This window comes from Adelges cooleyi, unplaced genomic scaffold, assembly GCF_023614345.1.
Source record: "Adelges cooleyi isolate 19-005CV unplaced genomic scaffold, UGA_ACOO_1.1 ACOO_flye_CR_arks_rails_tigmint_CR_PRNA_23, whole genome shotgun sequence".
Lineage (NCBI taxonomy): Eukaryota > Metazoa > Arthropoda > Insecta > Hemiptera > Adelgidae > Adelges > Adelges cooleyi.
In genome coordinates this window covers 1,993,738-2,007,187 of record NW_026095893.1, presented here as the reverse complement: position 1 = coordinate 2,007,187, position 13,450 = coordinate 1,993,738, and the positions used below count along the sequence as shown (strand labels likewise).

Sequence of the window (13,450 nt, the reverse complement as noted above, 5' to 3'; positions counted from 1 at the left end):
TTCGTAATCGACTTATTACTTTACGTTGTTGCAATATTATTATGGTTATGAATTATGGAAATTCGTTTATAAATAGCGAAAAGCTCAGGTACAGTATATAATATATAATTTAATATTAATGCGATACAGATACGAAACAATCAACAACGACCGGACGACGATGATAGGTCATTTTATATTATTATACCTACCTACTTGGGTCATACACGCGAGTTGTGAAATAAATAATGTGAAAAAAAAGTAGATTACCAGTTAATGAAACTCTTGATAGGCACACGGTGCAACATCATTCGACCGACCGCTGTAAACATAATATTATTACACAGCTTTTCAAGGAGATTGTAACTTTTAAATCATAAAAAGTCGTCAATGCTCAGACAGTTCAACGACATCAAAACGTTCGATTTCGCTTTCTTTGTGCACATGAACCGTGTTAAAAAAAAAAAAGCACAAAATACGTTCATTAAAAAATAATTATTGCGACTTGCGTCTGAATTATTCGAGGTCCTATCGTCGAACATAATTCGTGCTTGTATTTTTTTTTTTTTTACTACTACGGTAGTTATACGGACAGCTAGAGCTCAACAGCCGATTAAATCAATCTATAGAGGATTAAGGAGATTACTTACTTTCGGTGTGTGGACAATATTGTGTTATGTGCATGCGCGCGACGTGGAGTTCATTGACTCTGGTCGACTCAAATGTTTTAATACACGTCATAAAAGTATTTCGTGCATGTGCAGAGTTATCAAAATGTACGATTTATGGCAATAGGCCGATCGTAAATATCTAAACCCCTTTTTCTCCGGACACGAAAAATATCTTTGTACCTACCTCTTTTAAAGGATATTATATATTTTGTTGTTTAGGTTTTTTTTATGATGATAATTTCGAATTCGTGATCAACGCATTTAAAAAATAACTTTTATAGGTTTATTTTACTTCAGTATTTTTAAGATATTTTATTACCTTGTCACGAACGTGTTTATTCCTCTTTTGTACAAAAACTTAATAGGATTTTCGGGTACACGTTATTATATTAAATCACACGTGTATAATATGTTATGTAGCGTTGGAAGTTGGATGTAGTGTGTGTACACTTTATCCTAACTGCAGTTTGTCGGGTGGAAAAAAGAAATCTCGTGTATTTTTTTTTTTTTTTTTTTTGTACCGTCCGTTGAACAACTCAAAAATAATATATTATGTACATATAACTTAATATATTATTATTATTATTATGCTACTCGAGCATGTAGTCTTTTTATGAAGTCTGACCGTATTCAGGGACAATGACCGATAAGTAATTTCTCCCCCCCCCCCTTGTAAAACGTATATTTGCGTATAATGAATTATAGTAAAAAAATAAAAAAATACACGTATTCAAGCGTACTTTGGCGCCGCCGCTTTTTTTTTTTTTTTTTACTTATCACGGTAATCTTATCGCGGTTTCGTTTTTCCGGAAATTTTTTTTTTTGCTCGCTAAACAATAGATGCTCTCACGGTCCAAACGATAGGAATGTCTCCGACAATACAGAAACAGTAGCATTTAATAATAATAATAACTGTAAAAAATAGTATTATAATAGAAAAAAAAAAAAAACAAAATCTACAAACACATAATATTATTATGCGTTATTATTGATGTGTAAAACGGGTTTATCGGCAAATATTACAAACGTGCGAGTGTGTATAATACATGGTAATTCGGTCGTTAACAAAAACACAATGCCGGGACAAACACACATATTGGCGAGAGTATTATTATTATTATTATTAGTGTTGATAATATAAATATAATAATAAAAACATTTCGCACGGCCTACATCCGCCCAAGTTGTTGCCGCTGATGGTCTTTTATCAGTGGACCAATGGCTAAATAGTTTAACAATTTTTTTTTCTTCCTATCGCATTTTAACTGGCACACACGTAACCATCACCACTATTCGTTCGCCGTTCGTTTTGACAAGGTGTTCGGATGCAAAATGATCAAGAAACTGCTCGCCGACTGTCTGTAAGTTATTTTATCATGTTTTTTTTTTTTCCCTTCTATTATCCCTTTTCGGCCCTTCCCCCCCCCCCCAGAATCTAATGTGTTGTTACTACTCACTTTGTGTTGTGTGTCTTCAGTGTGTACACGGTATTGTAGGGTATTTTTTTACGATTTTAGTACGCTTACACTCACTCCGCCGTGGTGCCGGTGTGATGTTATTATTATTATTGCGCTTTTTTTTTTCTTTCCTATTTCGGTGTGGCATCTATCGTCGTATCGCAGGCGCTCGCTCGTTAAGGCCCGCGGTGTGTGCACGCGTAATTCCATACGAACACGAGGGAAAAAAATATAACGATATCGTTAAGCACATATTGTTTCACGGCCTACTGCGTGACCTCTCGCCTCGTTGCATACACCTACATTGTTCGTGTGACCGAAAGCGGCGGAATACCATGTTTTCCCAGGTTTAATAAAATAATATGATTCAACTGTTGGGGAATTCACGCCGTGTCCGAGTGGAAGTGTGCATAGGTTTAGATACTATAGTGTGTCGGCTGCGGCGGTAACTTGTACAACACATTGTCGTGTATTATTATTATTGTTATTATATTGTGTGCGTAGTATAGTATAAATGAAGTTTAACCGGTCTTATCAGCAACAGGTCATCTGGTAACGAAGAGAAATAGAAAGTGGTAGAGCTGCGTTTATAATAATATATTGTGTGTGTATAGTAGTGTGTACGCGACTTGCTGCAGGTCTGTGTGTATGCAAGCGTGACGGTTCGAGCGTATGATGATTGCCAACTATAACATATTGAAATAATAATAGTATTTACCTGCACACAATGTAATAGTATGTTATTCCGTAAACACGTATTTTAAACTAAACGGTTAGACCATTTGATTTGAATGCCACATTAATTGTTTAGTCCGAGTACTTGAATAAAATTAATATTGTGAAAAATAACATCAATCTGTTACTATGTTGCCCTGTGAGAAGTTTTTATTTTTTCATTTGAGGCCGAATCGTATATTGCACCCAATTGACCAAGGTCGCGAACGAAATGACAATGTATAGATGTTTTTTTGCAGTGAAAACGATAAATTATTATTGGTGTCTAATAGACGTGTAACGCATTACGCAAATTAGCATATTTTTTATAAATCACGTTTGATGTGATGGCTGTGACGATTAATGAACCGAGAAAGCGTATGCAAAAAAAAAACCGCCATCATTGCCAAAATAACTCGTATTGTGTTTTTTCAGTAACTGAATAATAAAACGAACAGTAGTATAGAGGCAATTTTGAGAGATCTCGAAAAAGGTTAGCGCTTGTTCAGAAATCAGCTCCCAGCTAATGTCCAAATATCATCGCACTATTAATACAATAAGGTATCTAAAAAATGACTTTTTGAGCCTACGTCATCGGTTGGAGGATAGTAAATTGAATTTAGAGTTACCAAAATTTACTTGATAAAATATTGTCTTGCCATTTGTGGTACAGATTTATATTCGTTTCGTTTGTATAGCATTAATCACCCTTCTATCGATGGTTATCGCGATTGTGGCCGTACTAGACTTAAACATTTTACGACTAATTCTTATTTTTTATTCACCCTGTTCGCTTTTACCCCCATTGCTAACTTTTTGGAGCCTATTTATACGGTACCTTTTGGATATAAGACATTTGAACATCCTCTTCGGTCAGTGGAACACCCGCCACTTAATTTAAATCGTAGTACGAATTCACTTTGATCCGTATTGATCATATTATACTCGGAAATCAATCGTAGTCAGATAATACATTATTACGTCTCTTGATATTGTCAATGGCATAGTGCATAGATGCCATAAGTGCATTTGGAGATATTGAATTATATGTATAAATATAAATACCTAATAGCTATAGAGCGTCGTCGTTTTAATTGTAAGAGCCAATAGAACTTTATCCAAGTATACGATAGGGAATTTTGAACTTTCAAACACCGTTCCTGTAAAATGCACAAATGAAATCTGTGCAGTGTGCACTCGCTATGCCATCGCTATAACGATAGGCGAGTAGTATAGAATATATCAGGTGATTGTGGTACTTCGTTTGGCAGTTCGCATTCATGTACATTTGGAATACGAGGCGACGACAGACGAAGACGGCCGTTGGCGTTTATGACGAGAGTAAGAACGTAAACAAATATATTAAACTGCGTAGAAACCGCGAACACAAGCGCATAAAAAAGTCGCAATTTCGATTTGTAAATAAAAATAATAATGTTATCAATTTGGACACGCGACCATGTTATGCGTAAGACATGATGTATCGATCGTAGGCTCGAATTTTTAATCGGAGTTAACTAATGCTAAATGATCGAAGACCCAAAACACGAGTATTCGCCATGTCAAATTAAATGTTGGTCCGTACGCATATTAACTGCTCGCCGCCGGGTCGTGTGTTTTCGTCTGGTCGTGTATGATGGATTTATGTGCACATCATATACTTACAAGTTGCACACATACTATATTAATGTACGTTGCTGGTTCGTTGACATCCGTATGACACGACGGGTCGGTGAACCTATTATAATAAAATTTTCGTCTAGCAATCAAATCAACGGTTTCGTTTTTTTTTTTCAATTATTGACCGCCGAGATTAAGTCGGTAGACATGGTGTGTGTGTGTGTGTGTGTGTGTGTGTAATTATTTATTAACAAAAAATATTTGTTATCTTTTCAAACAGATTGGAGAACGGCGTTAACGTACAGGAACCGCCGGGATGTATGCACCCGTTACCGGCCCATCGGCCGATCGAGCTGACATTTACAAACCTGACTGTGACATTGGACGACAAGAGACAGGTACTGAAAGACGTCAGCGGTCTCGTGAAACCCGGAGAAGTGTTGGCCGTCATGGGACCCTCGGGTATGTACCTGGTATAACAAAGCAATAGGTACATAATATTGTTGTCTATGGATCATCAATTTGTTTCAAAATATTCATGTAAACGGTTAAGTTAATTTATAGATTATTTTTGTACTACTCTTTCGATCATAAAGTATCGAAGCTATCGATAACATTATCGACTTTTGATTTCTAACTGATATAACCATGATAGAAAAAATTAATGAATAATTGCGTTAGTTTAAGCGTTCGTGAGAATTAGGCGGAAAGAGTTGCAATTGCATCTGTGTAAGATAAACCATTGATTATAAACACTAGTATTTTGTAGTATTTGATGGATAAACTAAAAACGGACAAGTCTTACCGTTCAAAAATACTTTTCATGCTGTCACGTCGTACTACAAAAAGTACAATTTTCTATACGCGCACAGCTTACTTACAGGGGAATAAAAAATACAATCCGGCTGTGTACAGATTTGTTTTACTTTTGCCCGGCATAACCGGAGCACGTGCGCCATTCGTGTGAAAGGTCTTAAGTGGCGCTAGTTAATTTGTCCTAATCGACGGAAGACTTGTTACAGTTTATTATTAACGTTGGACGATTATTGTCCAGCACTGCGTGAATCCGGCAATTATAATATAAACTATACGTTCGCGGGGCATCAGGAAAGCAACCGTGTAACCGAGTCTGTGTATGAATATTAATAAATCCTACAACAGCAGGTAAACGTGAAAAACGCTGACATTTAAATAATTCACGGATGTGTACATATACTACTATAAATAGATGTACCTACCTTTTTTTTTTTTTTCTAATTGCTATTGACAATAGTCTATAGCGTACAACAAACTAACGCACGTTAAACATATTTGAGCCTCTAAGCGATTATTATTCAACTCCGACGTTCACTGAACAACGTCGCCGCTGTTGGAAGTTAGTCGGACCAAGTCGGTTAGCTTTTAAAAGATGTCATATACGTGTATATACTATAATTTTACCATATCTCATTAATCTGTACCAGTAGTATTTATTATTATAATTAACTATAAAATTCATAACTATAAACATTGTTTCATTAATGCATACCTACTATTAAATCTATTAAATGGTCCACTGGTCAGCAATTTCAAATTGAAAAATGAAATCACTTTTATGAAAAAATCCTCTTGGTGCATAAATTGTACAGAGAAAAATCAGGCAAAAATAAATTGGATAAATAAAAATTGCTTTTTTGAAAACTACATTTTTGTCAGTTAATAGCAATTTAAACGGTGGATGTTATAAAAATAGGTATAGAGATTTAAAATGAGTAAATATAAAAATGGTAAATAATAGCTATATTTGGACAATTATTTGGTTGGCTAAGGCCTGACCCCGTTTGTTGAAGTCGAAGATAAAGAAAACGAAGGGTATGGTTTTAAAAAAAAAAAAAAACAAGAATTCTCATTTTTGAGGGAAAGTAGACCAAGTATATGAATACAACTTTTGATCAATGCACTGAATTTTTAAAGAATTCGATTCGACTATTAAAACGTTACTGTGTCTACGGACAATTTTACACATCATTGTAAAATCAATTTTACTACTTTCTCAACCATTTTGACTAATTTTGATAGCAGGGGTGGACTAAACGATCTTTATTATCATAAAATGTGTACGCTACCATTATACTTTAAAAAACTGGTTGCGACTCCACTCTAGGGATTACAAAAATAAAAAAAATTAATTTAGAAATTCTGTAATATTATAAAATAACTTAAGAGGACGCTACCCAAGTTAATGTATTTTAATGTAAATTATGAGCGTATTTAGTTTATAAGTGCATTGTAATAAATTGTTATTATTAATCAATCTTTAACATAAATTATCATTAATAATATGATAATAATTGATAACAACATTTGTTTGACAAAAACGGTATTTCGTGTCAGTGATTGTACTAACACCACAGAATAACTTATTTTGTGATTAAATTTAATATAGTTTTACTATATTAAAATAGATTAAAATGTCACATCTTCCACGTATTGAAAATAAAAATGAACTTAAAATTAACATTTCTACTACCAATTAAATTTAAACCGTTTTAAAAAGTTATACGAGTAACTTTTTGAGTAATTGGTAGTAATTTGATTCGTAGACTTATTACGAACCCTTAAACTATTTTACTTAGTCTTATTTATCCGGTCAAAGCATTTGCCTGATATTATAATATAATTGTTTTCAGGTTGCGGCAAAACCACTTTGCTGAATTGTTTGTCAGGTCGAACCAAATTGGACTCCGGGTGTATTCATCTCAACCGTGAGCGTCTGAATAAACGGTGCAAAAGGCGTATCTGTTATGTGCTACAACAAGACATCTTTTTCCCCGACTTAACCCTGAGGCAAACACTCGAAGTACGTCACTTATCAAAATAATAACGTTATAGTTTTGCACAATGTGACCTTGAGTATTAGGAGAATCGAGAACTGTAATGATAATAGAAATTTGTTCAAATTTTATAATTACAAATTTTGAAATAAAATCAAAATCATCAAATTTCGACTTCCCTGCGCCTTTTTCGCATTATAATGTACACCAAAAATATTGAAGACTAACTTTGAATTGTTTTCTACGCATTTATTACAGTATGCGGCTCTACTCAGACTACCCGATTCGTTATCCCGAAGCCAGAAAATGCAATATGTTGATCATATCATTGACGTACTCGACTTAAACAACTGCCAAGATACGAGTATGTAAATCGTTAATGTCGATGCATAATATTTAGTGTAATATTGTTTATAACCAGTATCTATTTATGATATCTATTGGTCGAAAGTTTGCTACCAAAATCAACAGCGGGGCGTTTACGAAACATTTATTTGTCTACTACTGTATTATTTTTTTCCGCGTGTGCTTGTATTGGTCGATAATTAAATTAAAAGGAAAATGGTTACAGGATGGTGAAGAAAGATGTATTTGTACGGAAATAAGGGGGGAGAAGACGAGGTGTGAATATAGCGAAGGTTTAATAAACGCTTTGTTTGCAGCCGTGGACGTTTGTCGTTCGGTTGCATAATCCGCCGAGGAATAAAACCGCATCGAAAAAAGCTAATAACTAATGTATTACGCTAATCTATTATAAAGGTTAACCAAGGTTACCACATATGTACATAATATAATGCTCATGTACAATACGCGGCTAATCGATGTTTATATTGGAATAACGCCGAAGCTTTTTCAGAAAAGAAATACAAATTTAATTACACAAAAAATAAAACCGATTTACTTATTGTGCTAGACGTTAAAAACGATTATTTGCGTGAAGAAGGTTGTCTGTTGTTGTTCATCAAATGACGACTAGGGTTGTGACTGACTGAACAAGCAAGAGTTGAAGTGGAATAGAAGAGAAAGTGCATTTTAAAGGTTTTAAAGTTGTGTTTAATTTACCCATTTTAATATTCGTATCAGATGGAAATCGGAACCCAGACATTTGTGTTCATGCGTGATGTACAAAAAATATATAATATCGATATTTTTTTAAATAATAATTTTTAGTCATTGGAGATTACATAAAACGCGGCCTGTCCGGTGGCGAAAAGAAACGAGCAAATATAGCATGTGAACTATTAACCAATCCTGCCTTAATGCTCCTAGATGTAAGTATACGGTATAATAATGAAAGTTTATAACCGTATTTATTGTTTTCGTTGTAGTTAACTTTTCGACCGTTATTTATGATTTTCCCGTAGGAACCCACTACAGGACTGGATTCTCATTCGGCGTACAGTTTAATGTCATCTCTAAAAAAATATGCGGAAAAAGAAGGCAAAACTATCGTCGTCACTGTTCATCAACCTTCATCGCAAATATTCCACATGTTCGACAAACTGCTTTTAATCTGCAACGGACAGGTACGGTACCCTGTTACTATGTACACACACGACACAAAATAATTAATATTCTCAATATTTTAAAACTCATTTTAGACTGCATACTTCGGAGACATTGATAAAGTGGTCAGTTTTTTTAGTGGTATTGGCATGACAATAGCGCCGCATTACAATCCAGCAGATTTCATTTGTAAGTTTCCCGTAAGCGCACCTTTGTAAAACATAGATATTATAATAATGTATTTCATATTGTAGTGGAACAAGTGAAAGGCCCAGAGGATATGAAGCAAAAAATCATAGCTGCTGCAAAAATAGCCCGGGAAAACTATTATAATCAAGAGCTATTGCACTTGAGTTGTGCCTGTGACAAGTATCTGAATAACTATCGTCACAACCACAATCATCACAGCAATGGTAAGACATTTGTTATAACTTATAAGCGTCATATTTTTGTTTCTAATTGTCCACACCAATCATAATATTCGTATTTTAGATAATTATAATTGCCAATGGCCAATAAACACAACCAGCGGTCACATCTGTACAGCGTTTAGTGATTCGTCTACGGATAGCAACGAAAAATGTTACACTGCTATTACAGGTACGCAATATCTGCGTGTATAAACCAATATATGTTTATATATAATATAAGGATTTTTGACAGTTGACATAATGGTGATGTTAATATTCTGTTTTGTAGTGAATGAGGACGAAGCGAGAACATTATGGCTGGACAGTCAAAGCCACTCTTCTACATCCACTTCTGATGAAGATTTTACTTGGCAATGGCCAACAAGTTTTTGGACTCAATTCAAAGTACTTATTGTTTTATTTTGATCATTTTCTTTTGGGAGTTGCCAGCTTTTTATTGTAATTCGATTGTGTAATTGTTTTTTAACAGGTTTTAAGCCAGAGAAATTTTCAAGAAGCCCGTCCACGCATGTTAAGCACATTGAATTGGGTGCAGACCGTGGCGCTTGGATTTTTAGCAGGATTTCTTTGGTTTCAACTTCCCCGAACAGAAGAGTCTTTACATAACATACAGGGTTGGATGTTTTTTTCAACTACTTATTGGATGCTATTTGCTCATTTTGGCACTTTATCATCTTGTAAGCAAAACCTTAAGTAATATGTACAGTCGCTGACTGGCTAGGATGCTGGGTGGCGATCTCGTTTTTAAAAAAGAAAAACTACAAAGTTGCTATTATTTGTGTTAAAATTATAAAAATTTTGCTGTAAAAAAATATAAATTTTAATGGTGTTTGTGCCCGTACGTAATAGGTAAGCTAAATGAAACTATATTGCTCCAAAAATATTATGGTATTGTCTACACTTGACGTCACAGAATAATAACCAGAAAGGAAACTTATGTGAATCTTTTTTTGAAAAATCTTCTTTACTGTCCGAAGTTACTCTTACTTTTTCTTGAATCACCTGATACATAAGAATATTGTGTAAAAATACTATGTCTGAAATTAGAACTAAATTTTGGTAACGTTGTACAATATAAATTACAAACAAAATTGGCGCTCTTAAGAGCTTTATGTTTTTGGGAAGACATTTTTAACATCAAATTACAACTTTAATCTTTTCTTTTAAAAAATGGAAAAATGATAGAACCTAAATTTTCAATTTTTAAAAAACTTTAATATATCCCCACTGGGTTTGCGCAAGGCTCAATTGACATCGGAAACAGCCCTGCACATCTTATTAGTACTATAGTTAGTAAGCTTGTAATTTTAATAAAGGAGAGGTCACTACACCTTCATATAGTTGATATTAATATAAGTGTTAATAGAAAAAATACTTACATTTAATTTAAATTTTACAGTTCCGCCCGAACGAGAAGTAATCAATAAAGAAAGACAAAGTGGAGCGTATCGTTTGAGTGCATATTATCTGGCAAAAATGGTCGGCGAATTGCCACTAACAATAACCTTGCCAGCTGTCTATCATCTGATCTCTTATCCAATGCTCGGCATGCATAGTTTTAGCACATTCTTTATTTTACTATTATTTCTTCTGTTGAATACCATTGTTGCTCAGGTAAGTTTTATCTATAAGCATGTTATATCGATCAAGTTAACTAATCCAAGATTCGTTTAATTTTTTTAGAGTGTGGGATTTTTTGTTGGAGCTTTTTGTATGGATATGCAAGTTTCAATAACCATAAGTGCCCTTTATACATTAGCGACTCAGTTATTCGGTGGCTACTTGGCAACCAATATTCCTAGCTGGCTACAATGGATGCAGTATCTTAGTATGGTTCATTATGCGTACCAAAATATGCAAATAGTCGAATTTGGCGGCGATGCAGAACCGATTAGGTAATTTTAGTTTTGTTTAAAAATTATTAATTATTTTAGTTAATTTTTAGTTATTACTAATTATAATATAATTATATGAACAATATGAAATTAGAAGTTAGCATATTACGAGACAAAGCTTGAAAGTTATCCTGGGAGTGGTAAAAATGTCAGAGTCTGTAATTATATCAATTTTAAGCATGTTGAGAACAAGAGGTGTTCAAGTATAAGAAAATCGTAAATTTGAGGGGAAAAAAGTAGTACGAATGATTGTAGATAAATTTGAGATTTAAAGATTGCCCAAGAAAATTACAGTAGGTAATTAACTTGAATGATGAATGATGACAATATTGTGTTATGAAATTTATTTTCAAAATGTAAACCAAACTTGAATACATTTTTTTTTTTTTATGTTGTAGATGTGCAGCACAATCCAAATACTCAGTATGTACGTCAAATTCTACATTTATACCGGCATCATATATCGTTAATGCCCAAGGTGCTTCTTTTCCTTTGTGGCTGAATACTCTGATTTTGATCGCCTTCCTTGTCGTGTTCAGATTGTTAGGTTATTTAGTGTTGCGTTTTATTCGGAGACCAAAGTGAATACCTACATTGTTGTTGGCTGTGAGCGATTAAATTTTTTAAATATTAATCGTTTTATAAAACAAAATATGGCTGTGTCATTTTAGACATTATAATATTTTTTATCTCGTTATAAATATTAAACTTAGAGACTCGTTTTTCAACTAAAAAACCCCGAACTCATTTCCTAACACTAAAATTTGGTGCTTGTACCTTTTTTTGATCGGATTTCGGGAACAGTGGTGAGATGTGATGCACATATTTACCGCTCTGTTTTGATTTTTTTTACTATGTTGTAATAATGTTTTTAAATATTGCATGGAAATTATTTTAAGACTTTAATTACCTATTTTTTAGTTTTTAAAAATCAATGTAAAATTATTGTTTTATTGAGTCGAACGTACAGATGATGTTTGTCGCATATACCTCTGAAATTTTTTTGTTATACTGTTCGCACAGATTTTTGTTACTACTTAGATAAAAAAAAATCACATTTTTAATTTTTAGTTTAAAAATGCTTTATTAATTTTAATTGAATCACTATTCACCATTATTTTTATTTTATTTTATAATGTATAAATTATATGTTTTTTTAATTTTAAATATTGTATTTATTTAAAAAAAAAAAAAAAATTGTTCGTATTTATTACCATATGTGGTACAAAAAAAAATGTTGATTCTGTTTATATATATTTATATATGTATATTTTTTTTTATTTGATAGTTTTTGTAAGCAATAATAATTTCTAACTACAGTATCTGTAATTTTTGACTGGCCTGTAAAAAGTCATTTGTTTTTATTGTAATACAATACAACATTTATATTATTGAAAATAATTTCTGTGTAGTATTTTTTATAATAATATTGTATTATAATGTAGACATTGTAATACAAAACTGAATATGTGCCTGTAATATTCTTAATGTCCTTCATGATTGTTTTAAAGACAACCAGTCTGCGATAATCCTTTGTGACAAATAAAATTAACGATATTCTATCATCTAAATGATGTTATATTGTTTTAGTACTATGCATAGCATTACATAGCTATGCTGACAAATTCTATAAGGAAATCAAGCCTTTTTATGCATTAAGTGTAGTGAAAATAGAAAAGTTTTAAAGTAATTTTCACAATTCTTCAGAAAAGTACCATATTATAGTGCATACCAACCCAAAGCAGAAAAAAAATATCCTCTGCGCCTAAGACAACAAATAAAAACATAAATACAACTTTAACTTTTATCTATTTTTATTAGAATTCTCTGTAAAAATACCTTAGATTAATTAGCATGACTAATTAAAATAGCAAAAAAAAAAAAGTAAACTTACTAGCAATTTGAAATAAATGCTAATAAAACAGCATAATAAACATACTTGTAAGTAGTAGATGGTTATTAAAAATCACAAACGTTTTTTGGTAAATAGATAGTTAGGTAACTTGGGACACTGAATGGTGATATTAGGCACACATTTACGTTTTCTTTTTTTATTACAAAATTAGTATTCTAAAAATAATTTTAAAATATAATTTGAAGCTTGTGTCTCAAATTATCAATTTGGTGGTATGTAATTGCCAGTTTGGTAAAAACTTTATTCCATTACTTGCTTTGAAAAATGCATCTTTGTAACTTTAGACAAATGAAGACTATTTGTATTTTTTTCTAACAATTTGACTTAAATTTCCTAATTATGTGCATTAAAACTTCCTCTATATAACTGATTATTTGGTATACCTAAATTTTTTATTATCAAATGACAACTATACATTTAATAGAAGCATGGTCTTTCATATAAAACGA

At 32.7% G+C, this 13,450-nt stretch overlaps 1 protein-coding gene across 2 annotated transcripts in view; it reads left to right on the top strand.

Annotated features, from left to right (window-relative positions):
• LOC126835822 (uncharacterized) overlaps nt 1-12,211 on the top strand; it is a 44,787-nt gene extending 32,576 nt beyond the window's left edge. Inside the window, exons 1-14 of one of the 2 annotated variants that reach the window (XM_050568649.1) lie at nt 1,890-2,011; nt 4,722-4,903; nt 7,111-7,280; nt 7,513-7,618; nt 8,425-8,525; nt 8,619-8,780; nt 8,856-8,949; nt 9,015-9,173; nt 9,253-9,360; nt 9,460-9,575; nt 9,661-9,868; nt 10,591-10,805; nt 10,875-11,086; nt 11,485-12,211. In XM_050568649.1, coding sequence (XP_050424606.1) covers nt 1,983-2,011; nt 4,722-4,903; nt 7,111-7,280; nt 7,513-7,618; nt 8,425-8,525; nt 8,619-8,780; nt 8,856-8,949; nt 9,015-9,173; nt 9,253-9,360; nt 9,460-9,575; nt 9,661-9,868; nt 10,591-10,805; nt 10,875-11,086; nt 11,485-11,671 — 2,049 coding nt within the window. In that variant the 5' untranslated portion in view covers nt 1,890-1,982 and the 3' untranslated portion in view covers nt 11,672-12,211. Of the gene's footprint in view, nt 1-1,889; nt 2,012-4,721; nt 4,904-7,110; nt 7,281-7,512; nt 7,619-8,424; nt 8,526-8,618; nt 8,781-8,855; nt 8,950-9,014; nt 9,174-9,252; nt 9,361-9,459; nt 9,576-9,660; nt 9,869-10,590; nt 10,806-10,874; nt 11,087-11,484 lie in introns of those variants that run through there. The other variant, XM_050568648.1, reaches the window with a different exon arrangement.
• The last annotated feature ends 1,239 nt before the right edge of the window (nt 12,212-13,450 follow it).